This window comes from Pezoporus flaviventris, unplaced genomic scaffold, assembly GCF_033815535.1.
Source record: "Pezoporus flaviventris isolate CSIRO_AGI_PZ_B2104156 unplaced genomic scaffold, CSIRO_AGI_Pfla_v1 ptg000152l, whole genome shotgun sequence".
Lineage (NCBI taxonomy): Eukaryota > Metazoa > Chordata > Aves > Psittaciformes > Psittacidae > Pezoporus > Pezoporus flaviventris.
The window spans coordinates 240,273-266,111 of record NW_026892700.1 but is presented as its reverse complement, the minus strand read 5'-3'; the positions used below and the strand labels follow the sequence as shown (position 1 = coordinate 266,111).

The window sequence follows — 25,839 nt, the reverse complement described above, 5'->3', positions numbered from 1 at the left end:
GAGAGGCACTATGCAGATGGAGGTTCAGGTTCTGGTGTGGTATGTCTGCCTTCCTTTAGCTGGTTTATTCCCTTAGGGGGTTGACTTATGTTGTCACCAAGAGGACATTTCCACTGTGCTCCTGCAGGAGGGATGGGGCTAAGAACCATGAAAACCCACCCAGAGACCCCAGAAAAGCCTCAGAGCAGTCCCAAACCACCCTGGAGACCCTGCAATGAGTCCCCTGCGCTTGCTGCAGTGCCAAGGGGGTGGCCCCATGGCAAAAACCAAAGCCCAGAGCAGTCAAGATGAAGGAAAAGCTTCGGATCCAAACGTAGCCCCATAGGCACCGAGGCAGGGCCTCCACTGGCATCACTGTTGCTGGACCCCCAGGAGGTTCCTTCCTGCAACCCCTTCAATGGGCATCCCTGTGTGGTTGGATCCCCAGCCCCAAGGCAGGGCAGGAGGAGATCTTGGTCCCAGGGTGAGGGTTAGAGGGAGAGTGGGGGCCGCACAGAGCTCCTGGTGCAGGGGTCCAGCTCGGAGCCCATTTGCAGGGGTAAAGAAGCACACGGCTCACACTGCCCTGAGAAAGGGTTTAATGGGGAGGGGAGGCACTGCTGCCCCTGTCAAAGGGCTGGGGGGATGCTGCGGAGGACACACACGTAGGCACACTATGTACAGAGCCACACAGGTAACCCCAGCTCCCTGCCGCCATCCCTGTGCTGGGGATGAGCAGGTCGAGGGGAGAGGCACGGGCTTGCCAAGCAAGGAACGACCCCGGTCCTGGCAAAGACTGGGCTATGAGGAGTGGACAATGGGAACACGGGGACGGCGCCTGCCCCCACGGCTGGGAAGGGTGGAACTCTTTGGTTTCGACATTAAGACTGCACAGGGCCACCGCTTCCAAAGGGCCAAGGGAGCCCCAGCAAGGTTCCAGGCACTGGGAATGGAAGCGCTCGGTGAAACCATTCCCTCCCCAGTGCAAGACGTGGCCTGAAGCACCCGACCGGGGCTGGGGCCGGGGCTGGGCCTCAGCAATGTCCCCCCCTCCCCACACATCCGCATGCCAGAAGGGCCCAAACGTGTTTGGTGCCCCCCCCATCCCCTGCGGTGCAGACGGGCCCACCTGATGCCCGGTACCTCCTGCTTAAGACAGGGAGTTGAGGAAATGGCTTTCCCCTGCCAGGGTGCTCAGCATGGAGCTCATGTCCCCCACAGCCATGTTGGCACCCCCGGATGCAGGCAGCAGAGCCCCAGCAGGGCTCGGGGGCCCCGGCAGCAGCGCGGGCAGCTCCGGTTCTTCCACGATGGCAGCAAAGTCAAGGTGCGTGTTCTCCAGGTCCAAGGAGTCCAAGCTGTTGGCCACTTGCTCCCCCGAATCCAGGTAGTGACACGAGCTGCCTTTGAGCCCCTCCATGCTCCCCCCATAATGCCCAGGAGCCCCACAGCTTGCTGCCGTTTGGCCCAGCAGTTTATGCCCACCTTTGCCCATGTGTGTGCCCTGGGCTGGGTAATAATGCAGGGCGTTATTGGGCCCCTCAAGTGTGGGGCGGGCAGGGAGCAGGCGATGCACGCGCCGGGAGCTGGCTTCCATTGCCTCATAGGAATGGCTTGGCTGGGGCAGGTGCCCTGCGTAGTTCAGGTTGTTCGGGTGCCCTTGGGGTTTAGGGCCGCCGGGCGGATGCGGCCCCAGCTCAGGGTTGAAGCATGGGGCATGAAGGAGGTGCTGGGTCTCTGGCAGAGCCTGCGGGTTCTCCGCTTTGGGTTGGTAACCGGGGCACTGCACGGCGTGGCACTGCCCGGGCTCGGTGCCCAGGCGCAGCGCAGCCTCCCCTCCCTTGGGGACTGCTTGGGCTCCCCACATCAGAGCCTGCTGGGCCTGCACGTAGCTCCGGACCATCACCTCCTTGCTCTGCATGGTGGGGGTCTGGTCTCTTCTCCCGCTCGGGCTCAGCATGCCCATGTAACCCATGGGCGCCTGCTCCTCAGGCTGGAAACCTCCGTGCCCTGCGTTCACAGCTTGGCCGAAGGATGCCGGAGGCTGCAGGTGCCCAGCGAGTTTGGGGTTCTGGCAGGGAGCAAGCGCTGGGGTAGGGGCTGGGTACCGCTGCTCTGATTTGATGTGCGGTCGGTTGAGCCGGTGCCCCCCGGGGTACCCGTTGTCCTGGCACGAGCTCACAAGCCTGGGCTGCTGCCCGCAAGCGCCGGGCAGTTGGTACTCGGTGCTCTGATGGTGAAAGGGTGACCCAGCCATGGCACTGACCCCGGGCTGCCCGGAGCTCATCTCCACGTTGCTTTGGGGATGCTCATCCCACGGCGCAGGCACGGCCCCGGCGCCAGCGTGCAGCGTGGTGAAGTGCTGGTTCAGCTGGCACTGCGGGAGGCAGAACTCGGGCTGCAGTAAACCCTCCTCCATGTCCCTGGGGCCTCCTGGGTTCAGCTGCAGGCACGCCGCGGGCCGGTGGCTGCTGCCATAGGGAGCTTCACACTGGAGCTCCGCGCCCGCCCTATGGCACGGGAAGCTTTCCTCGGCATACTCCAAGTACTGCTCCAGCCCTGCCAAGGCAGGCTCCGGGCCTGGGCTCTCCAGGAAGACGTGCTCAGCGAAGCCTCGGCGCTGCAGGCTGCCATCGGGGCCACCCAAGGGCTGCAGAGCGGCTCTGCCGGCGCCCGGCGCGTTGACGTTGCCCACGCTCTTGAAGCGATGCACCCTGGGCGCAGCGGGAGCGTTGGCCGCGCTCCGGGAAGGGTCGCTGGCCCGGCGCACGCTGCTGCGAGGCACCAAGGGATGGGGAGCAGCGCCCGCGCAGCCGGGGGGGTCATTGGAGCTGTGCCTCCGCAGCAACCCATTGGCGAGGGCGCGGGGCTCCGCCGGCCCGGCGCAGTGCCCTGCGAAGCTGCTGTGGGCACCCATGCCCGCCCGCTCCACGCTGGGCAACGGCGTTGGGGGGGGACCGCCTGTGGCCGCGGCGTATTTGGCCTTGAGTCGATAGCGCTGGGCTGGGGTAAGGCTGCCCACCCCCGGCAGCCCCCCGCCGTGGCTGGCATCGCTGGAGCGTCGGGATGCATCCGGAGAGATGGGGTCGTAGCCATCGGGCAGGGCTGCGGCGCCGGGCACGGCCCCGGCCTCGCCGCTCGGGTACGGGCCGGGCAGGTACGGGGACACCAGGGACGAGCGCCGGCTCACGGTGTAGGCTGAGCTCACGGTGCTGGTGCCGCTGCTGCGGCGCTCGCTCAGAGCCGTGCCCATCCCTGCTGCCGCCAGGCGCCGGTGCGAGGCGGCCGCCGGCGGCCTGGGCATCTCCCCTGGAAAGAAAAGGAGGAGTCGGGACAAGGGGCACGTGGCCGTGCGGCCGGGAGCAGGATGCGGCCTCTTCCGTGGTTAGTGCCTGGCCGGGACAGGAGGCAGATCCAGGGGTGGCAACAAAGAGGGGGCAAAAGATCGTTTAGAATCAATGAGGTTGGAAAAGACCTTTAAGATCAAGCCCACGGATGGGGGGGGTCCACCACGAGCGAAGGGAAGGTGTGGAAACCCCTCTGGCTGCAAACCAGACTTCTCTTGGCACGGGACCGGCCCCGTATCCGGGTGGGAGGGAAGCGCAAGCTCACCGGCTCCGGGGATGGGTGGCAAATTCAGGCCCTTGGGAGCTGATGGCTTCCTCATCTGCTTCAGTTTGTCGATGCGAAGGTTCTCCAGCTTGTGGAGGGCCATGAGCCCCGAGGTGCCCATGGGCTCGCCGGGCGCATCCTCCAGTGTGGACAGGTCCTCGTAGCTGCCGCCGGCGTTGCCGGCCATCTCCACCCCGCTGTCGTTGTTGGTGGTGCTGCCGAGGGGGGAATGGCCGCTGCTGCACGATGACTGCCCGCCAGGGCTGGGCTGGGGCTTCTAGGGGGGACCCAAAGACATGAACCAAGGAGAAGGGGGTCAGACACCCACTGCGAGACCCCGCTCCCATGCAACCACCGCAGCTCCTTACCAAGGCCAAGTCGGGCACCAAGAGTTTGCCGTCATCCTTATGGCCGTCGCCGGGGCCGTTTGTGTCTTTCTCCTGCTTCATGTCTGGGGGGCCGCTGGGGGTGGGCAGGGGACGCCCCGGCACCGCGTCCCCTCGGTGCTTCTTGGTGACGTGGGCATCGGGGCCGTGCACCGTCTTCACGTGCTTGCGCAGCGAGCTGGGGTCCGTGTAGCGCTTGGTGCAGCCCGGAATCTTGCACACGTAGGGCTTCTGCCGGGGCACGGGGGGGGGGATGAAGGTGCTAGCGCTGACCAGAGACCCCTGGGAGTGCAATGAACACCCCTCCCAACCCTCTCCAACAAGCCCAAGAACGGAGGGTAAGGAGGGATCCAAGAGGCTGCGTCCCCTTTGGATGGGGGATGAGGATGCTACAGCAGGGACTCGGAGGAGGTCACAGGCAGCTGATGGGGTTATAGGGACCCTGGTGGGATTGCAGGTGACGGAGGGAAGGAACAGGGCCCAGCTATTAGAACACCCAAGGGACACAGGGAGTTTTCAGAGCACAGGACTGCTTAGGAGGCCCACGGGGAGCCCAAAGGGGTGCAGAGAGCCCCGGGCAGGTCCGTACCTCATTGGAGTGAGTGCGGTTCTGATGCTTGGCCCGGTCAGAAGCGTTGGAGAAGGCCTTGTTGCAGCCCTCGTGTTCGCACACGTAGGGTTTTTCGCCCGTGTGCGAACGCAGGTGGGTCTTGAGGTTCTCCAGGCGTGAGTAGGCTTTGTTACAGCCCTCGAACTGCGCGGGTGAGGAGGGTGAGAGGGGCCGTGCACCTCGCACAGAGCCTGTAGCACACCTACCCATGTCCCCCTTATGGCCATGGCATGCCCCTCACCACGCACTGCCCCGCTGGGCTGTGGCCAAGCCTGCTCTGTACCCCTTTACCTTGGGTGCATTTCTGCTGTGGCACTGGTTACACACTGCCACACGTGAACCCCACTCCACCATAGGATCACGGAACGGTTTGGGTTGGAAAGGACCCCGAGATCATCCAGTTCCAACCCCCAAGGACACCTCCCACTAAACCCAAGGCTTCATCCAACCTGCCCTTGAGCACCGCCAGCGATGGAGCATCCACAACTTCCTTGGGCAACCCATTCCAGTGCCTCAGCACCCTCACAGGGAAGAGCTCCTTCCTTATACCCAACCTCATGCGCCACCATGCTCGTGTCCCACCTCGTTTTCCCAGCTCAGCCGAGGCGTTGCAAGGGCCCTTGCCAGCTCACCGTGCACTTGTGGGGCTTCTCGCCCGTGTGCCGTCGCATGTGCACCACCAGCATGTACTGAGCCTTGAAGGGTCTCTGCTCCCGGGAACACGCTGCCCAGTGGCACACGAACTCCTTCTTCTCCCCATGGATGTGTTCGTTGTTGATGTGCTGAGGAGAGAGGGGCGTCACCAGAGACTGAGGCGGATAGGGGTGCCGATAGAATACCGTGAGGGAACGGACAGAGAGGGACTGGGATGGTGGCTGGAGACACCAGGGGACGGGCAAAAGCAGGGTGGTCAGATGATGTCCACCAGTGGATGCAGGAGGTGATTTTTGGGGCTGTTCTGGGAGGCCCGAGAGAAGACACAGGGGTCAAGGTGGCCTGAGGTGTGGTGAAGGGGATATAGAATCGTAGACGAGTTTAGGGTTGGAAAGGATCCTCCAGTTCCAACCTATATGACAGCTATATAGGACAGTTGTAATGTCTGCAGGGAGACGAAGAGCAGAGGAGGGAGTCTGGCTGCATCAGTGGTCCATGAGAGCTGCCACAGGCATGAGGACGGCCGGATGGGATGCACCCCTTAGGGACACGGTATGGGAGGGCCACAAGAAGTGGAGGATGCAAATCCTTCCATTCCTAGGGGCCGCTTCCAACAGGGTGCACGTGTGCTGAGCTCTTCGCGTAGGGAGGGGAGCAGCTCAATATAGGCCAGTAGGAGCTGTGGGTGCACAAAGGGGGGATAACACCCAGAAGCCTGAGGGCACCCTCTGCGCCTGTGTATAGCCAGGCAGGACCCGACTCACATGCACGAGCTGCTCCTGCGTGTCAAACTCCTTGGCACAGCCATCCCAGTAGCAATTGGTTTCGTACACAGCCTCCGACTCGGGTTTCCCATCCTCCTTCTCCAGCTCTTCCCGAGCATCCAGCATCCCCAGCAAGGGGTCCTGGGGGAGCGCAGTACCCCGAGGTACGTGCTCCCGTTACTGAGAGTGGTGCCAGGGGGAAGTGGGGTGGGATGGGGGGGGTCTCAAGGCTTGGGCAGTACCTGGGTGCCTGTGGAAGCTGGACTGGAGATGTCACCCTCGGATCTCTCCTCTGGGTATTTGCCAGCCAAGGGGCTGCTCAGGCTCCACTCCAGCTTCAGCTGCTACCAGGGCAGGGGGGAAAGCAGTGAGCAGCGGGATGCTCGCTGGACCACCGCTGGCACGGGCGCAAGGGCCCCTTACCTGGCACTGCTTGAGGGTCCCACGAGCTGGGGTGTGATGCAGGAGCCCTGGGCGGGTGGACAGGGCTTCATGGGAGCTGCATGGTGGTGCTGCTGCTGCGCTGTGGCTGTAAAGGTGGCCTTGGCCCTTCTGCTGAGCCGGGGGACTCTGATATCCCAGCGACGGGCTGCAAGGAGCGAGAGGGATGAGCAGGTGATGCCATCGGAGCGCAGGGATCCCAGGATCCACCATCCCGCCCCGCTCCCACCTTCCCCCAGGCATTCCCCAAGCTGGGAATGGGCATTCAGGCTCCCAGCCTCAGCGCCTGCATGCGTGGTGCCCACCTGATGGTGCTGATGGAGAGGTGGCCATAGGAGCCACTGGCAGAGGCACAGCGGGAGTTGATGAAGGCCACGAGGGAGTTGGGTGAGGTGCGGATGACCGTCTGCAGGTCAATGCTGGAGTCCGACAGCGGTGAGATGGACAGGGCCCGCTTCTTGCCCAGCTTGCCTGCGGCACGGGGCGTTGAGAACCGTGAGCCTGGGGTGGCAGCACAGAGACCCTCAGTATGGGTCCTAGGAGGCTGAAGAAACCCCCAGGGACACAGTCCTGGTGCCCTGGAGCTTAAAGGAGGACCCTGGCTGTGCCAGTTCACTTCTGGTTTAGAATGGAAACGGGGTATTTCAAGTGGAAGGGACTACAGTGATCGTCTGGTCCAGATGGCTGACCAGTGTGGGGCTGTAGAACCCAACACCTGCCCAAGGCACTTACCATCACCACTGTGGTGCTCGGCTCCTGGCACCAGCCCATAACCACGGTGACCACTCATAAGGTTTGACTGGTGGCATAAGGGGAAATCGAGTCCTGGCAGGGGCGAGGAGAAAGACGGGAAGAGCATAAGGGTGAGTGGCACGAGGGGGAAGGAAGTCCCTTGAGCACCCCTGAACCCAAGCACTGAATCTGAAGCCGGATGCTCCTTGCGCCGTGCCAGGCACTGCTCAGGTACCAGGCTGAGGGGGGATGCGACCGACCTGGTGGTCCCGGGGCACCTGGAGCTATTCCATGGGGCGGGCGCAGGCAGCAGCGCTCGGCGTAGCCGCTGCCCGGGGGGCTGACGGGGTTGAACATCTCTCGGCGGAGCCTGCCCAGGCTCAGGAGCGCATCGGGTCCGCGCTGTGGGGCTGGAGCCGGCGGGCGCCTGAAGCAGGGAGGACAAGGGTGGGATGCGCGCCCCGCGCCCGCCAGGGAGCGCAGCAGCACCGCGCCCCGCGGCCGTATCCGCACCCGTATCCGCACCCTGCGCCTGTATCCGCACCCGCATCTGTGCCCGTATCCGCACCCGCATCCGCACCCCGCATCCGTACCCGCACCCTGCGCCTGTATCCGCACCCGCATCTGCGCCCGTATCCGCACCCCGCACCCGTACCCGCACCCTGCGCCTGTATCCGCACCCGCATCTGCGCCCGTATCCGCACCCCGCACCCGTACCCGCACCCTGCGCCTGTATCCGCACCCGCATCTGCGCCCGTATCCGCACCCCGCACCCGTACCCGCACCCTGCGCCTGTATCCGCACCCGCATCTGCGCCCGTATCCGCATCCGCATCTGTGCCTGTATCCGCACCCGCATCCGCACCCCGCATCCGTACCCGCACCCTGCGCCTGTATCCGCACCCGCATCTGCGCCCGTATCCGCACCCGCATCTGTGCCTGTATCCGCACCCGCATCTGCGCCTGTATCCGCACCCGCATCTGCGCCTGTATCCGCACCCGCATCTGCGCCTGTATCCGCACCCGCATCCGCACCCCGCATCCGTACCCGCACCCTGCGCCTGTATCCGCACCCGCATCTGCGCCCGTATCCGCACCCGCATCCACACCCCGTATCCGCACCCGCACCCTGAAAGCTCCCAGCGTGGCCCTGCCCTCACCCTCTGTGCCCCCCCGCAGACCCTGCCCCACTGCCAAGGGGGCACTGCCAAGGTAGGGAGGTGACAACAGGGAAACGGCGTCACCCGCATCTTGGGGCACAGACACGAACATCGAGGGGCCCAGGCAGAGGAACCGGGCTAGGGACCACCTGACTCAGCTCTGGGGCCCCCTGCCCTGCCATAGTGGCCCCTGGCGTTTACTTTCCCTTGCTCCCTCCCACATGCAGATATCCTGGTGCTCCCCCCACCTTCAGGGTGCTTCCCCCTGCCCTAAGGGCTCCCACTTTCTCCCTGGACCTGGGGGGGGGGGGCATTCCCCACACTTTGCTGGATGTTCCTGGAAGGAAGAAGGGGATGGTGCAAGAGGAGATGCCTGTGGGGCCAGGGCGCAGCCCCCACCGCATCCCTCTCCTCCTTCTGCTGACATTGCAGAGACATAAACCATGCAGAAGGCTGCATGCCTCTGGTGGGCTGGGTGGGGACAGGAGGCGCAAGCCACGGTGGTTCCGTATCACCACAGCCGCCCGGCTCCATCACCCTCTGCAAAGCAAGCCTGTCTGTCCCCAGGCACCTCACGGCACGAGCACAGGGCACTTAACACCCTCAGCACAAGGAGCACGGTACAGACCAAACCATTGCCCAGCTCCAGGCTGCCTCTGAGAGCCTGGCACAAGCAGTGATGCTGTTGTAGGGTCGCCCGTCCCACAGCTCCCCGGATAGGGACTTAGCAAGGTGGCCTCAGGCTCGGTGCTGTACTGCAACACCAGTGTGCGTTGCAGGAGGGGTGGAACACGCACGCGTGCACCCAGACACCCGCACTCGAGCACACACACACATGGGTGTCAAACCTGCGAGCCCGAACTGCCAAGCATGGATGCTCAGAACCATTGCGGGTCCAAGGACCCACGCTGGCGCCGTGCTCTGCGCTCCTCAATGGGGCCCTGCAGCAGCAGCACGTCCCACCCAAGCCTTGCCTTGCCTCCTGGTCCCCACCCTGCCTGCAGATGGAAACCCTGCCCTGTCCCACTCTCCATCGCAGCCCTGCCCACAGGGCACAGCCCCATCCCTGCCCGCAGGTTCCTGTTCCTCTGCCCGGCTCTCGCTTCCGCTCATCTCCAAACCATGGCTGCACCTTCGGGTCCCAGCCTACATCTCCATCCCCTCCCATGGGCGCTGTCCTGCCCCAGGATCCCTGAGGGCTTGCTGAAGGACGGGAGCTCTGGAAGGAGGAGCAAGCACAGGGTGGGTGGCACTGGGAACAAGGTCTCCTGTCCCCTCAGCCTCTCCCCTCCCCTTTGAGAGACCCCAAACAAGGGGTCTGGGGCAGTGGGAGCCCCTCACCCCGCTGGGAACGGTGCTGGGCTGCGTTCGGAGCACGAGGGGGCGAGGGGGGCTGCAATTCTTCCGCATGAGTTGCCCCTTTGAAAGCTCGTCTCGGGGCTTTGTGCGAGTGTCAGCCAGGAAGAATGGGGCAGGGGGGGCAGCAGGGCAGGCAAAGAGGGAGGGAGGGACCCGCGAAGGTGATGTGGTGCTGGGGACAGGCAAGGGGAAGAGGAATGAGACTATGGGGAAGGGGGAGCAGAGGAGGAGCCTCTTACCTGCCCATGGAACCTGGGCCTTGATGCAAAGCCTGGGGAGTAGCTGCAGGGGAAGGCTCCCATCTGCTCCCCCCCCAAATCTAACCAAGCCCCTCACAGAACTCTGTCCTGTTTTGGAGTCTCTGCATGCAGCCACCCACGTGTATGCGCAGGGATGCATGAACATGCATTTGCACCTATGCAGAGAGCAGCTGGGAGATGACGGGGGGTGGTTGGAGACAGGCAAAGCCAAAACCCCATTATCTCCCCTGCCTGAGAACCATCACCTGGGCTCCCGCAGTCTGGGCCCATCACCAGCTCCTCACTCAAGTGAGAGCCCGCAGTTTGGTACCAGGGACTGTGTGCGCCCAGCCCAGCCCAAAGAGGAGGGGGCAGCAGCACCAGTGTGATGGGGGGCTCTGCCCTGGGCCCAGCTGGTCCCAGCAGCCTCCAGCTCCAGGCAGGTGGGGCACCATGTGTGGGGCATCTCCTGCTTCCAGGACCAGGCTTAATTCCCCCATCACCTTTGCGATGTCTTCTCGCCCTTGCTGTTAGCTTCATTTCATGCTGTGCCATGCCTGGCACGCGCCGTACTGCACACGTGAGCACGCGTGTTCATCCCTGCACAGTGACCCATAGTCCCTGCCCACCCGGCTCCAAGCGGGATGCTCAGGGTCCTGCTGTGCCAAGACAGCTTCTGCTCCTGAGCGCAGGCAGAAGGGAGGAGCTGGGCAGGGAGACGCAGCCTGCAAGGGCAGTCTGGAGGCAGCGGGAGCAGGGGGGCAGGATGGCAGCGACCCAGCTCCTCAGGGTGCCACACATTTCCCCTGCTGAGCACCAGCATGCTGGGGTGGGGTGGCGGCGCAAGGCAGAAAGCATCAAACCCAACACCCCCCCCCCCCAAGTTCCATCTGCTCCCCCCAGTGCAAAGGGTCCTCAGGGCATGGGGGGGGGCAGAAAGCACCAAGGCTCCCCCCAAGTCCCAGCAGTTCCCCCCAATGCAAAGGGTCCACAGGGCATGGGGGGCAGAAAGCATCAAGACCCCCCAAGTCCCATCTACTCCCCCCAATGCAAAGGGTCCACAGGGCATGGGGGGCAGAAAGCACCAAGACCCCCCAAGTCCCATCTGCTCCCCCCAATGCAAAGGGTCCACAGGGCATGGGGGGGGCAGAAAGCATTAAGACCCCCCCAAGTCCCATCTGCTCCCCCCAATGCAAAGGGTCCACAGGGCATGGGGGGGGCAGAAAGCATCAAGACCCCCCCAAGTCCCATCTGCTCCCCCCAATGCAAAGGGTCCACAGGGCATGGGGGGGCAGAAAGCACCAAGCCCCCCCAAGTCCCATCTGCTCCCCCCAATGCAAAGGGTCCACAGGGCATGGGGGGCAGAAAGCATCAAGACCCCCCCAAGTCCCATCTGCTCCCCCCAATGCAAAGGGTCCACAGGGCATGGGGGGGGCAGAAAGCATCACGACCCCCCCAAGTCCCATCTGCTCCCCCCAATGCAAAGGGTCCACAGGGCATGGGGGGCAGAAAGCATCAAGACCCCCCCAAGTCCCATCTGCTCCCCCCAATGCAAAGGGTCCACAGGGCATGGGGGGCAGAAAGCATCAAGACCCCCCCAAGTCCCATCTGCTCCCCCCAATGCAAAGGGTCCACAGGGGATGGGGGGGGACAGAAAGCATCACCCCCCCCCCCCCCCCCAAGTCCCCTCTGCTCCCCCCAATCCAAAGCATCCCCAGGGGCTCCCCGGACCCCCTTTAGCGGGGGAAGCCGGATGGGGCCGGCGGCGCGGGGGAGCCAATGGGAGCGGGGCCGGCGGCTCGCCCACCGCGGCGCTGCCTCCCCCGCCCGCCGCGCAGCGCAGCTCCGCGGCCCACCCAAGTCGCAGCCTATGGGCATGAATGCGAGCGCCGGGCGCAGCCGGGATGCGGGGAAGCTTCCCTCGGCCTCCTCCTGCCAAGAGCCTCGAACTGAAGCGCATTCCTGCTCCCCTCTGCCAAGAAAACACGGAGCGCAGCCAGCGGCGCCCGCCGTTGGAGCGGGGGCTGGCTCCAGACCCTGAACTCCGGAGCAGGAGGGGGGGGCAGGACTCAACATCCATCCTTTCCCCCCCCCACCACCACCGCAACTCCTCCTTCCTCCCATCCCAGCTCCTTGCCTTTTCTTCCCTGCAAACACATCTAAAATGTGTCATCTGGCGCCAGTTTCCTGAGGACACTGGGGAGCGGGGAAGGGGGCAGAGAGGGGGAAGGAGGTGGAAGCGGGCTCGTAGCATGGGATGGCAGCGTTGATGGGTGGTGGAACCACCATAGGGGAGCCACGCGGCCTTGGGGGACCGGGGTGTGTGCGCACTCAACGCAGGCTGCAGCGGGGCAGACCCCCAGCCCAGCTCCCACCTCGCACCAGGGATGCTCCTGGCTCCCAAAGGGTGCAGGCAGCCCGCAGCAGTGGGTGCTGTGCGGCACAGCGGGGTGGCTACCACCCAGCCCAGCACCCTGTCTGCGCCTCGGCATTGATCCCATCGCCTCCTGCCCCGCGCCCAGCCCCGGTAGGGTTAACCACGCTGGAGTCCCACTGTGGAGGAATGTGATGTCAGGGTTGGATTAGCCCATGCGGCCTCCATCCCAGCCACGATCCCAGCCCATAGAGCAGCAGCGCTGAGCTGTGTGTGGCACAATCCATCAACCCGCCCAGCACAGCCCCCAGCATGGGGGGCCTGGAGGAGGGCTCTGTGTGTGCATGCGTGGGGGCATCTGGGTTTCTGTAAGCACGAGCTTGGCCATATGTGTCTGCATGTGCGGAGAGGGGTTTGTGCTTAATGTGCATGGTTTTGGGGAGGGGGGGGTATGCTTGTGTGTATGTACACACAGAAGTGTTTGCATGTGTGCTTGTCTACATACGAGTGGGATGTTCCTATGTGCATGTGGGGAGCTAGAACGTGTTTGCAGGCCCGTTCACCCCAAGCCCTCACTCACTGATGAAGCAGGGAGAGGCAGAGAGCAGGACCAGCAGGGGCTGGGGAGGGTGGGGGGCACCCCAAGAAGCCCCCCCTGCACATCCTTTTCACCCCCTAAGGAGAGGTGGGCTCTAGCCCCATGATAGTCAAAGCACTGAGCCCTCATCTCTACCGCCTTGTGACCCCAGGTCAGCCACATGCCCAATTGGTTTAACCCTCTAAGGCCTTAGGGAAAACACTGCTCTGGCTCCGGATCTGCCCTCCTGCGCCGGGGCAGCGGCTCAGGCAGCAGCTCTGCATGCACCGAACAGAGCACACGGCGCAGGCTGCAGCAGCGCAGCTGGAAGAGAGCCCCTGTGGCCACCCAGGACCAAGGGCACGCACGGCAGGGCAGGGAGGGGCTGGCAGCATCACCGCTCCTCCAAGCTACGGCGTCTCCTGCCCGCGGTGCAGCCCGAGCCAGCAGCCAGGGGAAGGCACTGACAGGCAGAGATGGGGAAATTCCCCCTTGGAAAAAGCCCCTTTCCGTGCCCTGGGAGCGGGTTGGAGCCAGGGCAGCGCGCTCTGCGCTGGGGTCTGCATCCCCCGAACCCCACGAGCTTTCTCATCCCTGCCTCCTGCAGCAGGGATGCGCAGACCTCCCGCCCAGCCGCCTCGCTATGGGTCTGACCCCAGTGTTAGGCCAGGCTTTAGGGCGAGCCCAAGCTCCTCTGCATGGGGCAGCTAATCTGCCCAGGACTGCAGCTGCCACAAAGGACATTGCTTCAGGTTCAGGGGGTCTGAAAGGGGACGAGCCAGGGTCATGAACCCATGCTGGTGTGAGCTGCCAAGCTCGTTCCAAGGTGGTCCCTTGCCTGGAAAAGATGAGGCAGGGAAGAACCAGCTTCATGTGTGGAGGGAAAGGGGCAGATCCGTCCATGCCAGAAGAGGTGCAGGACATCCTCCTCTCCCCCCTCTTCTCCCACCTTCATTCCCCATCCCACACCATTATTCCTCTCTGCCCTCCACACCACTTCCAGTACGGACCCGCGGTCCCTTCCCAGCACACCCAGCACCCCAGCCTTGTGCAAGGCACCGTGCACCACCAGCCGTGCACCTCACCTCAGCAGGGGGCCAAACGATCCAGCCCCTCGCTCCCACATGCATCCACACCCACTCATGACCAGGCACTGACATGCCTTTAGACACGTTAACACACGCTAACACACGCGTGCCTGGCGAAGAGGGGAACGCGGGGCTGCAGTGGCTCCCATGGAGGAGGGCTGCAGGGTGGGAGCTCCCATTTCCCCCCCCACCCTTAAAGCAGGGTCTGCCGGCCCTCAACCACAAGCCGAGCGGCTCAGGAAGCAGTGGCAAGCAGGGCAGGAGCCGTGGTGCTTGATAGGTGGTCCCAGGGCCGGCAGGCGATTGTCATGGGCTCGCATGGTATTTGCTTTGGCTGCCAGCGCGCTCACGCTTAACCCCTGCCGATTGCTCACACGAAGCCATTTCCCCGGGCCCTGCCTCCGCTAGGGTAAGGTTTTGGGGTGAGGGTAAAGGGGGGGGGGGGGGGCATGCACAGGAGCAGCTGCTCCAAGGAATTTTTATGTTTCCCCTTCCCTTCGCAGCGCTGGAGGGAAGCAGCAACATGGAACATGTGGGACCCATAAAAGCCCGGCTCGGAGTCATGGCTGCTCCTCCCCATGGCATCGAGGCATCGTCCCCAACCCAGCCCCACGGAGGGGCATCCCCCAGCACGGGGGCTGCGGTGCAGGGCTTCCTGCTGTCCCAAAGGTGGAGGAGGCATCTGCCCCCTCATTGCACTCAGGGGGGGTCACAGAGCCCCCTCCCACCCCAACAGCTCCATCCTGCAGGATCCCTCCGAGGATGGGAAGAGGAGGATGCGCAGGAGCTGGCAGAGACCTCAGCAGCGTTAAAGGCTTGGCTACACACCAGCAACCCCTTTTAGTCTGGGGATCTGCCTGTCTCTTGATGCGCCAAGGGCAGGGCGAGGGGAGCACAGCACAGGGGGATGTAGGGAGCATAAACTGCTCCTCCTTTGGGGCAGGAGCCACCTCTGTCTGCCCAGAGGCGGTGGTGGGGCTGCTCCCCAATGTCCTCAGCGATCCTGTGCCTGATGGGGCTCTTTAGGCTCTCCAGGAGTACCTGCCACTGACAGAGGTGGGTGCGCAACCGCCTGCCCTCCTGCTCCTTGGTTGGAGACCTGTGATGTCCACACATAGAGCCCCATCTCTGCCACTACGGGGGGCACCAAGCAGGGCTTTGCTCCCCCTGGATGAGGGTAGGAGGTGGCTGGTGGGATCGCACCACATCTGGAAGCATCCCCCCAGCCGCAGCCTCAAAGCTGGATGCAGCAGGGCTGAAACCTGACTCTGTTTTTGCTGCTTGTTCCCACTCGGAGGCAGCTATTTTATCAGCTGTTGGCCCTGTTATTGAGCGGCTTCTGGCGGGGTTTGATGTGCCCTAAGGATTGGGCTGTGAGCTGTGAGCATCCCTGGGGAAGAATCCCCTCCATCTCACCCAGGACCACCCCAATGGGCCTGTTCCATTACCAAATCGCTGGGATTTTGCCAAACACCAGCAAAAGCCATAAAGAGAAACTGAGGCACACAGAGAGAGAGGCTCCAGTGGCACAGATGCAAGACACCAACACACACGCACACAAACAGGCGTCCATAGGGGATGCTCTGGGTGTAGGATTGCTCTCCCTTCTGACCAACTTCCACACACTTAAGGTTTCCCTCTTTTACTCTGTGAGATGGACAAGAACAGGCCCAGGGGCCTGTGGAAGGAAGGAAAGACAACAGCAGAAATCCTTTAGGGAAAGCTGACAAGCCAAAAACAAAGCTGGAGAGGGGCTTTGGACAAGGGATAGAGGGAGAGGACAAGGGGAATGGGTTTAACCTGCCAGAGGGCAGATGGAGATGAGCTCTTAAGCAGAAGTTGTTCCCTGTGAGGGTGCTGGGACACTGGAATGGGCTGAACAGAGGAGGTTTGGACGCTCCATCCCATCAAGGCCAGGTTGGACGGAGCCTGGAGCAAGCTGCTCCAGTGGAAGGTGTCCCTGCCCGTGGCAGGGGTTGGAGCTGGAGGAGCTTTAAGGTCTCTTCCAACCCAAACCTGGTTCTATGATATTCACGGTCATGTCCTGAGCTGCACCGTGTCACACATCCTGGAAGCACCAATCTCCCCTCCCCAAGCCAGAGCTTGGGCTGCCCCAACACGGCAGCACAAGGTACCGGCGCTGACTCACTCCCCCCTTGGAAACCTGTGCTCCGGGGAGGTTCTGACTGCTCAGCCACATCCAGCACCGGGACGGGGAGGCAGTGCTGGGTTAGTTCCACTGCCTCCCACCAGACCAGCTACAGGGGCCTGGCAACATTCAGCTCCCAACCTGCTCCTGGTCCTGCGCTTGTCTTTGTGATGGAAAAGATGGAGCATGGGGGAGATGAGGACCAATCCTTCAGTGGCTTGGCTATAAGCAGCCTCACAAGGGTGAGGGTATGCACCGCTGGGCTCAGGTCGGTATATGGCAGGCTCCTCAGAGGTGCCAGCATCCTTGGGGAATTTGGGGGTCCTACCAAGCACATGGAGTTTTGGTGTGGATCTGCTGCAGGGTCTCAATTTCCAACAGACTCCCCTCAAAGACCCTTGCTGAGTAACAGTGGCCTTCACTGCGCTGGCAAAAGGCTGAAGGGAGGGTGAGGACCAAACCAGCTCCCAGCTCACACTAAGCAGAGACATATACATCAGTCAAGAAGCTTTGAACACCCACAACAGCATGGAAGGGACAGTAGATGCCTTTGCCATCCCCTGCTCACCACAGAGGCAGCTTCTGCCTCAGCTGGACACAGCAGATGCAGCCACACTGGGAAGTGTTCCTAGGTCTGAATTACTAAAGGTGAAACTTCATCTGGGTGCTTCCTCTTCCCTTTCCCTGCACCAAATCCCAGTGCCCACCCTCGGGACACTGCATCCACCAGCTCTGGTTTGCCACACGCAGCCTACAGAGCAGGCTGGGGTGGGGAAACTCCAGCATCTGGGTATCCAGAAGCATCCTCTGGGCCCCCACATCCCTTCCAGCACTGGGATGCGGCTGGAGCAGGCACTGGTTTCCCAGACCCCAAACACAGCATCGCAAATGCCACAGCCATTCCTCTGCCACATTCCTCTGCCTTTAACCTTCCTGCACTCACTGAGGGCTCGGGGTGGTCTGGGGGTGCCTTGCTGTGGTCAGACCCAAAGCGGCTGCATAGGCTGGAGTTAGCTCATGCTCAGCTGCAAACAGGGCTGCCAGGTCTCACCGTGCCCTGCATGGGGGTTCCTCACCCCACTCACCTGCCCCAGCCCCAGCTCTCTGAGCACTAAAGCCGGCAGCAGCCCCTGTGCAAGCACACTGGGGACGCTCAGAGCTGTCATAGGCAAGGACTCGAGGCGCTCCACAGGCAAAGTGCAAAAGCAGCTCTGCCTTCCCCCCAAGCCCAGGTTTCTTAAACTCAGCTCCTTGTTCCATGAAGGCTTGGACCTTTCACGGCCCTTTCCAACCTGGGCTCTTCGATGGTTCCGGGTTTTCCCAGGCATGGGACACTTCTGAGGCCGCCTCTGCTGCAGCCCGCACGGGCAGGGAAGAAGCAGCCCCAGGGCCTACGGGATGAGGGCTGGGAAGCACCAGGGACCGGGGCATCTTGGGGTGCACGGGATCTCCCGGCCGGGCTGTCAGGAGAGCAGGGGGACCCCCTTGTCCCAGCGCCAAATCCTCCTCCCTTCAGAGCCCTCCCAAGGTCCCGGGGGCAGCGGGTGCTGTTTGTGGGGATGTGCGGCCGGGTGCGGAGGCCCCCGAGGAGCCCGGCAGAGCCCCAAGTCCACCACGAGGTACCCATGGGTGGCCGGAGACCGCAGCAGCGGCGCGGCTGGCACCGCTCACCCTCGTGGGGACAGTCCCGTAGCTGCTGCGTCACTCGGGCCAAGGCTGCGGCTTCCACCCGCTCGGGACTCCCGGTCCAGCGCTCCCCACCCGCAGCGCTGGGAGCGCCCCGCTCCCTCCCGTGCTGCGAGGGGGTCCCCGGGCCGGCGCTGAACCCTCCCGGTGCGCGATCGCGAGGGGACGGGACGGGGAGCGCGGCGGGGCCCGGGGCGCTCTGCCCGGCCCTGGATGAGGCTCCCCCCCCCCCGGCTCTCACCCCACAGCGGGACGGGGCCCGGCGCTGCGCGGCGGAGCCTCTGGAGCCACCCCGGCTCCCGCGGGGAGCTCCCCACCCGCGGCCCCGACCCGCCGACGGCTCCTACCTCCGGGCGGCTCCGAGAGCGAGGCGGCGGGACCCGCGGCTCCGCGCTCCCTTCCCTTCCCTTCCCCCGGCTGCGGCTCGGTCCGGGCGAGAAGCGGCGCATCCAGGGGGGGACCCCGGTGGGCGGGCGGGACGGGACGGGACGGGAAGGGACGGCGCCCCCCGCACTTCCCGGCCCGCCCCGGGCTCCCGGGGGAAAGTTACCGGAGCCCCCGCAAAGGGGGTGGGTGGCGGGGGGGGGGGGGGGGGGGGGGGGAGAGCGGGTCCCGGCACAACCGGGCTGCGGGTCCCGCTCCGCCAACTCGGGCGGCGGCGCCGGGAGCGCTCGGGACGGAGACCCCGGCCGGGAGCGCCGGCGGCTGCAGCCACCCCGAAAACCCGGGCTGGATCCTCCCGCAGGCTCGCACGCGGGACACGCGCGCCCGCCGCGGGCCTGCACACCCCGCACCGCCACGCGTGGGCACCCATGGCCGCGCACGGCACCCCGAGGCCCAGCAGCAGGCAGGGGCCGTGCGCCTTGGTGCGCACACGCGTGCACCTGAGCGCGGGTACACCGTGCATCCGTGTGCACCCGTGTGCAAGAACACGCCAAAGAGGTTGCGCACGGGCAAACGGGCACTCGTGCATCCCGAGTGCACAGGGCAATGCACAGAGCACCAGCACAGCACGTGTGGGCAGGAAGGATGCGCAGCCGACAGTTGACAGGGCCAGGGTCTGACAATCGCCCTGGGCCTTCACTGCATCAGGGGAGAGGCCAAAGGGTCCGGGAAAAGCAGATGGAGATGGGGGACCCACCCCACAGACAGGCAGTGTGGGCCCAGCACCTCCAGCAGACTGGGTACCGATTGAGACCCTGATGGAGGCTGGCCCAGCACAACAGCATCACTGAGTGGAGACCACCCTCCAAAGTGCCGGACACACCACACGGTCAGAGACTGCATCCCTTGGGATATCTCCCATGGACAAGGGGAGCTGGTGCCTTACGGAGGACAGAGCCAACCGTGGCTGGCAGACACTGCTGGCAGCAGTGGGGTGCGAAATGCAACATATCCTGGCCCTCATGGAAGTGAGTCAACGACCTCCGAGAAACCCATTCCCTCCACGGGCATCAAAAAAAGACAAGTTAGGACTGGGCATCGCCTACCATTAACGACCCCAAACCCAAACCCTAACCTAACCCTAACCAACCCTAGTCATAACAAAAACCCTAACATTAACCCTAACCCTAACTAACAGTAACCCAAAACATAACCCAAACCGTAACCCAAAACCTAAACCTAACCCTAACACAAACCCTGACACTAAACCAAACCCTAACCCTAACCATAACCATAAACCTAACCCTACCCCGAAACCTAACGCAAACCCAAACCCGAAACCTAACCCTAACGCAAACCCAAACCCTAACCCTAACCCAAACCCAAACACTAAACCTAACCCTAACACAAACCCTGACACTAAACCAAACCCTAACGCTAACCATAACCATAAACCGAAACATACCCCTAAACCTAACGAAAACCCAAAGCCGAAACCTAACCCTAACACAAACCCTGACACTAAACCAAACCCTAACGCTAACCATAACCATAAACCTAACCCTACCCCTAAACCTAACGAAAACCCAAAGCCGAAACCTAACCCTAACGCAAACCCAAACCCTAACCCTAACCCTAACCCTAACCCAAACCCAAACCCTAATCCTAACCCCAACCATAACCTTAACCCTAACCCTAACCGTATCCGTAACCCTAACCCTAACCCTCACCCAAACCCTAACCCTAACCCTCACCCAAACCCTAACCCTAACCCTAACCCAAACCCTAACCCTAACCCTAATCCTAGCCCTCACACTCGGCCTGCGGGAGCACGGGCAGCAGCAGCGGCTGGGGCAGGGACCGGGCTGGGTGCGGCGGCTCAGGGCAGCGCCTCCTGGTGGCGAGCGGGGGATCAGCATCCTCCTTGCAGCCGTTCCCCCCGTCCTCTCCTGCGAACCCTGGTCCCTCCTTGCTCTGCCTCTTCCCAAGGGCTCCCGCGGGCACAGAGCCTGCTAGGAGGGAGCTCCTGCCCTATCCTGTGCGTGCTCAGCTCCCCCGGTGATCCCGGATACACTTCATGTAGGGACATGGCTGTTCTCACCCTACCCCAGTGCTCAACTCCTCCTCCCGGCTTCATCCTGCTTTCCGCGATGACACTGCTGTGTCGTGCGACCCTCGAAGGGGAGGGGAGCTGTACCATGCACCCAGCCTGTCCTCAGAGCCTCTTAGCAGGATTACCCCTGCTGTAGGCACTATGCCTTGCATTAGCCTGTCCTCCCCATAACCCTGTGTGTCATCACGCACTGCAGGCGTGAACCCATAGCTTCACAGCATGAACCCATAGCACATCTCTAGGAAAACACCATCTCCATTGCCTGCATGGGACCTCCAGTGAGGAAGATTCAAGAGACACCCCTCCATCCACTGGCACAAGGGGAGAACAGCTACAGGCGCCCCCAGGATGCTCCAATGGATGGAGTCCCATCCATCAGCCCTGGGAGAGGGCCAGGGTGCTGGGTGCAGGTGAAAGGCATTGCCTGCATCTCCGTTTTGTAATAGGTGTAAGCAGCTCAGCAGATTTACTCTTGAGCTGAGTGTGACCCCTGCTAAGCTGGCAGGAAAGGCCCACTGGGCACTGGGGATGCTGTGGGGCCAGCCCTGCCACCCTCCTGGGGTCTGGGGGCTTGCCCCAGGACCATCCACCTCTTCCATCCTCATGGCCAGGCAGGCCCAGGTCCGTTTTGCCCCCAGCTTTGAGCCCCTGGGGTTCAAACAACACTTGGGTAGCTCCCTACCAGCGACTCCCCCCCTCCAGCTGCCACGTCCCCCACCCCAGCACTAATCTTGACCTCCTGTTTAGGAAAGTTAAAGCGGCTCAGAGCAGGGCCAGATGATCACCCAGATTAAGGACTTAATGGGAGCACCGCAACCAGCTCAGCACCTCAGCTCGGGGCTGGTGGGTCAGCGTGTCAGTGTGTCAGTGAGTCAGCACATCACGCACACGCATGTGAACAGCCTCCCCTCCTATATGTGCACGCGTATAGGAACATAAATTCACTGCGATGTGAAGATGCTGTGCTGCTGGCGGAGGAAAATAGGGTGTCTGGTGTCTTCGTGGGAGGCCTCCCTGCCCGCCCGGCCCCACAGTTTCACTGGGGCGATGCTATGGAGAGGGGGAGCAGGGATTGTAAAGACACAACACACGTCCCCATGCACTCACCCAAAATCCACCCCTGCTGCTCTCAGCGCATCCATAGCAGCACACAGCCACCAACAAGGTGCCAGCAGCACACGTGCTGGGGCTGGGGGAGCACCCGGCAGGCTGAGGCATCCTGCCAGTGCCTTATCCCTAGAGGTGGAGGTCTTTTGGGGAGGGTGGGCGATGGCCATGCTGCCCCCACAGCCTGGGGGGTGCCCGCTGGGGCCGGCTGATGAAAGCTGCCCTTTGTCCGCTTGCAGGGCACAGCACAGGGCCAAGCTGGGAAAGCGAGTGGGTTTGTCCCGAGATGAAACGGCCCCAAACTGAGCTTTGAGCGGGCCCTTACGCAACAAGGACCTGGGATCTCAGAGGGATGAGCAGGGGGCATTGCCTCCCTCTCCAGCAGCATCCCACTCCGAAGGCCTCCCCATCACCCACCAGCTTGGGCATTGCCAGGCTCTGCCACTGAGACCGGGGCTCATTGGGTGGTGTTTAGGGAAGCATGTGTGAGGGGATGAGGGAGGTCAGTGGGGTATGGGTAGATACAATCTCTGCTGTTTGCAGTGGGGACACAGGATTTGGGGGGGGGGCTGTGGTTCGTCCTTTGAGGTCACTCAAGCTGGTCAATAACTGTGAGCTTGGTTCAGGATTGATGCTGGTAGGGAACAGCGTTTTCAGGTTGGGCAGTATCTGCCCTGCTGAGAAACACTCCTTTGATGCTCATGTCACAGCCCCGGTGAGGTGGTACCCAGCCCCCAGCCCCTGTCCTATCCCCCCCTCTCTCATCCACCCCAGCCCCAGAGCCAGGAGTTGGAGCTTCGAGCCAAGCAGGACCCTTTCCCCCACCCCATTGCCACAAGTGGTGCCAGGAGGAAGGAGTCGGAGCCCGGATGTTGCATTTCCACCCATTTATTTGGGAAGCTGCACCGAGGTATTAAAATAAATTAAAAGCACAGAGCATGCGGACGCATCCACGCGTTAGTATCGGGAAGGCCAGGGCAGAGAGGTGGATAGAGAGGATGGAGCACCAGGGAGTCCCAACAGCCACAGAAACCTCTACCATAGAAACAGTGATAGGTGCAAAACGAGAGGTACAAGTACGAATCTGTACCTTTAGTATGGTCTTAGAGGCAGAGCCTGAGTCAAACCTCCTTGTGTGGCACTAGGCTGGAAGAGACCTGCCTGGGAGGGTGGGCAGCAGGGAAGGAAAGCACAGATGCCAGGGAAATGGATAGGGAAATACAGAGGACCTGGTCAGGAGGCAAGGTAACCCTCCATCGTGCCCAGTCACTGCCGTTTGGGGGTCCTTGACAAAGTCACCCCCCCCCCCCCATCCTATTCCTCTGGGGCTGTTATTTGTGCCCGATTCCACCCATCCCAAACACCAGGCCCAAAGGTGATGCAGGAAGCTTCGTTGCAGCAGGGGGAAAGAGCGGAGCTGCCTCTCATCCTCCAGTTTCCCACTTGGAGGAAAGAGACCCATTCCCGCTTTCCCCTCTGCTCTCAAGGAGGCTGAGTCCCACAGTGTCACCAGCCGCTCTGAATGTGAGCAAAGACGGGGTCCCTCACCCCATAGACCGAAATGTGGGGTCAGCTTGGGAGCGAGGGGTGCTGCCAGTCAGAGCAGGGATGCTCAGAGCCACCAATCACCCCCAGCTCACGCTGAGCAGCCTGATGCAGCCTTGGCTGTGCCCTATGTGACTCCAGGTTCTCTTTGGAGACTCCCTGCTCCCTCCGATGAGACCTTCTCCCTCCCTCCCAGCCTTTCCAAAGGAGTCCATTGCTCCACAGCCTGACCTCAAGGGAGCTTTCCATCTTTCCCCCCGCCCTAAAGAGACAGTCCTGGAGAAGGGGGGTACCCAGCACAGCTCCCTCAGCCCTAGCTACAGCCACAGGCATCAACGATCATGTCAGGGATGTCAGTCTTGACGATGTTGCTGTTGCGATCGAAGTAGAGGACAGAGAGCGGCCGGCGCCGTGTGGGCACGCAGCAAGAGTGCCCCGATGCCTGGACGTTGTTGGCTTTGACGAGGTTGAAGACGGCTGTATGGAAAGAAGAGGCCATCCCAGGGCTGCCGGCCACGTGTAGGGGGCACTGGCCCACGCAGTAGTTTATCTGGTAGCCCTCAGGCTTGATGATCCAGTCATTCCAACCGATGTCTCGGAAATCCACGTAGTAGTCCTTGCGGCAGCAGAGGTTGGAGTTCTGGCTGCAGCGGAGGCTGCGCTTGGCCACGTGGTGACCCGCTTCTCTCACCTTTGCTTTGGCCACCAAGAAGGGCTGGTGGGACCAGCTGCCGTTGACTATTGCCATATCAGCCCCATCCCCGCGGCTTTCCAGTTCCAGGCGCAGGGTCCTCTGCTCTCCCCCAAAGAAGCCCCGCAGGGCAGGCAGGAGGGTGAAGGCGTGCCAGCCGCTGCCCCGCGCGCTCAGGTGCTTCTCACTCAGCAGCGTGCGGTTGCCCCCCACCAGATCCCCTTCCCCAGCAGCCAGGAAGATCCGCAGGGTGAGGCTGGCTACCGGCTCCCGGCGGACTCGGAGGTAGAGCCAGAGCTGAGCCTGCAGGATGTGAACGTCCTGGTCCTGCGTGCGGCTGAACTGGAACTGCAGCCCCAGGCGAGAGGGAGATGTGGTCTCTGAGGGCAGAAAGGAGGAAGGAGGTGAATGCTGCGGGATGCAGGGAAGGTGAGGCTGCACCACCACCCTGCACATCAAAGCCAATCTCTTTCAGGTTCTTTACAGGAAAGCCCTAAGAACTTCCCTCCTCCAATGGAGCTCGCGGTCTTTCCCTTTACTTTCCTTGGGGATGCTAACCAGAGCAGGGTGGTGTTGGAATGCGGGACTGTCTCATCCTGCCAGGCAGAATGGGCGTAGAGGGGGTACCCAGCCCTTCCCCTTTCCCAGAACCACAGGATGGGCAAAGCTGGAAGGGACCACCGTGGTCACCTTGCCCGGACACCCTCAAGCAGGGTCACCCTCAGCGCTGCTGCACGCTGCAGAGCATTTCCAGCCCCAGCACCCCCGAGCTGGTCCTTGCAGTGTCCAAGTCCACCTTCGGAGGGTCTCAGGCACCTCGGCTTGCACCCATCCCTCAAGGGAGGGGACCGGCATCGCAGCAGCTCTGGTGTGCGGTCCCACCTGCCTAATGCGGGAGCAAGAGGAGCCGCTCCTCCTCCTCCTCGCGGCTGAGCCTCCCTGTGCATCCGCAGCACGGGGAAGTCACGGCGCACCCCGGGCGCCTTAATTAAGGACTTCATCACCTCGCACTGCGAGGGGTGGGTGCCCAGGGCTCCGGCCTCGGGGGCTGCGCATCCCCGCGGGCTCCCCTCGCAACCCGGTTCGGCACCGGGCTCAGCCCGGCGCTCCCCAGCCCCGTCGGGGGCCGCGGGGACGGTGCCCACCTGGCTGCGCGAAGCTGATGATCTCGTAGCCCTGCTCCTCGCCGCCGCCGTCGTCGTCGTCGGGGCCCCGGCGGGTGCTGCCCGCCTGCAGCCGCCGCAGGGCGCGGGCCACGGCGGCGCGGGGCACGGCGTGAACGAGCCGCGGCCGCTCCCGGAGCCGCAGCTTCTCCAGCAGCTGCCGCTTGGCCGCTTCCTCCAGCAGCCGCCGCTCGGCTCCCGCCGCACACGACGGGCAGCGAGGCTCGGCCGCCGCCGCGCACAGCACCGCCGACAGCAGCAGCAGCAGCCACGGCCCCGCGCCGCGCGTCGCCATCCGCACCGACGGGACGGACCGGGCCGGCACCGGGAGTGGCGCGGCGCGGCCCGCCCGCTTTGGGCACCTGCGGCCGGGGGCGGGCCCGGCGCCCCCCCGCCATTGGCCGGCTCTGCTGCCTGTCCCGTCCCGTCGGGCCGCGGCCGGGGCGGGGGATTACTGGGATTAGCCCCCCCCTGCCCGCATCCCCCATTCCCCCCGCAGCGGAGGCGGGCGGTGAACGGCCCCGCTGCCCCGGGGACCACCCCCCCCCCCCCTCCTGCTGTGTGCGCACATCGGGAGCTGTCCCGCACCACACCAGAGCGGGTACCGAAGGGGGGGGGCACACACGGGAAGCTGCGCATGGGGGGCTTCAACTGGGTGTGTGCAAACGGTGGGACCTGCCGAGGCGGGTGCCCATGCGTGTGCGGGGGGGCTCTGCTGGCCTGCAGCTCGCCCCAGCTCCCGGAGCATCCCTGCCAGACCCAAAACCTGCAGGAAGCAAGGCGGGGGCCGATCCTGGCCGGGTGGAGGAGCGCGAGCAGAGGAGCATCCTGCGGGATGGATCCCAGCCTCGCCTGGAACCCACAGCCCTGCCCCATAGCCCGTGCATTGCACTTGCACCCCCTTGGCCTCCCAGCAGGGCCAGTCCCTAACTTGCTGATGGAGGACAAAGCAGGGATTAAGGCAGTCCCCCTGCTGACCCCTGCAGCTCCCTGGGGACACTTCCTATCTGTGAGCGTTGTTACTCCT

The 25,839-nt window shown here is 63.2% G+C and overlaps 2 protein-coding genes across 2 annotated transcripts; both read right to left on the bottom strand.

The window, feature by feature from the left end:
- Nucleotides 1–1,084: 1,084 nt before the first annotated feature.
- Nucleotides 1,085–18,352, bottom strand: GLI1 (GLI family zinc finger 1). The gene is made up of 13 exons (XM_061479552.1): nt 18,157–18,352; nt 7,439–7,605; nt 7,179–7,271; nt 6,752–6,947; nt 6,429–6,594; nt 6,248–6,349; nt 6,006–6,146; nt 5,220–5,369; nt 4,567–4,731; nt 3,960–4,208; nt 3,582–3,868; nt 3,516–3,519; nt 1,085–3,283 (listed from the first exon to the last, which is right to left on the bottom strand). Exons 2-13 carry the CDS (start codon nt 7,533–7,535, stop codon nt 1,130–1,132), a joined length of 3,804 nt encoding a protein of 1,267 aa, XP_061335536.1. The 5' UTR covers nt 7,536–7,605; nt 18,157–18,352; the 3' UTR covers nt 1,085–1,129.
- A 3,933-nt stretch (nt 18,353–22,285) lies between these two features.
- Nucleotides 22,286–25,155, bottom strand: LOC133283062 (inhibin beta E chain-like). The gene is made up of 2 exons (XM_061479540.1): nt 24,795–25,155; nt 22,286–24,029 (listed from the first exon to the last, which is right to left on the bottom strand). The coding sequence occupies exons 1-2, from the start codon at nt 25,105–25,107 to the stop codon at nt 23,272–23,274; spliced, it is 1,071 nt and encodes a 356-aa protein (XP_061335524.1). The 5' UTR covers nt 25,108–25,155; the 3' UTR covers nt 22,286–23,271.
- Nucleotides 25,156–25,839: the final 684 nt, after the last annotated feature.

Bases quoted from the DNA above. Each gene is read 5' to 3' on its own strand.
- GLI1 (XM_061479552.1), bottom strand. From the start codon at position 7,535: ATGTTCAACCCCGTCAGCCCCCCGGGCAGCGGCTACGCCGAGCGCTGC. The intron at 6,147-6,247 runs GTACTGCCCAAG...GCGCTCCCCCAG, and splicing joins CAGCTTCCACAGGCACCCAG to GACCCCTTGCTGGGGATGCT. The intron at 5,370-6,005 runs GTGAGTCGGGTC...CTCTCTCCTCAG, and splicing joins CGCAGGAGCAGCTCGTGCAT to CACATCAACAACGAACACAT.
- LOC133283062 (XM_061479540.1), bottom strand. From the start codon at position 25,107: ATGGCGACGCGCGGCGCGGGGCCGTGGCTGCTGCTGCTGCTGTCGGCG. The intron at 24,030-24,794 runs GTGGGCACCGTC...TTCTGCCCTCAG, and splicing joins CATCAGCTTCGCGCAGCCAG to AGACCACATCTCCCTCTCGC.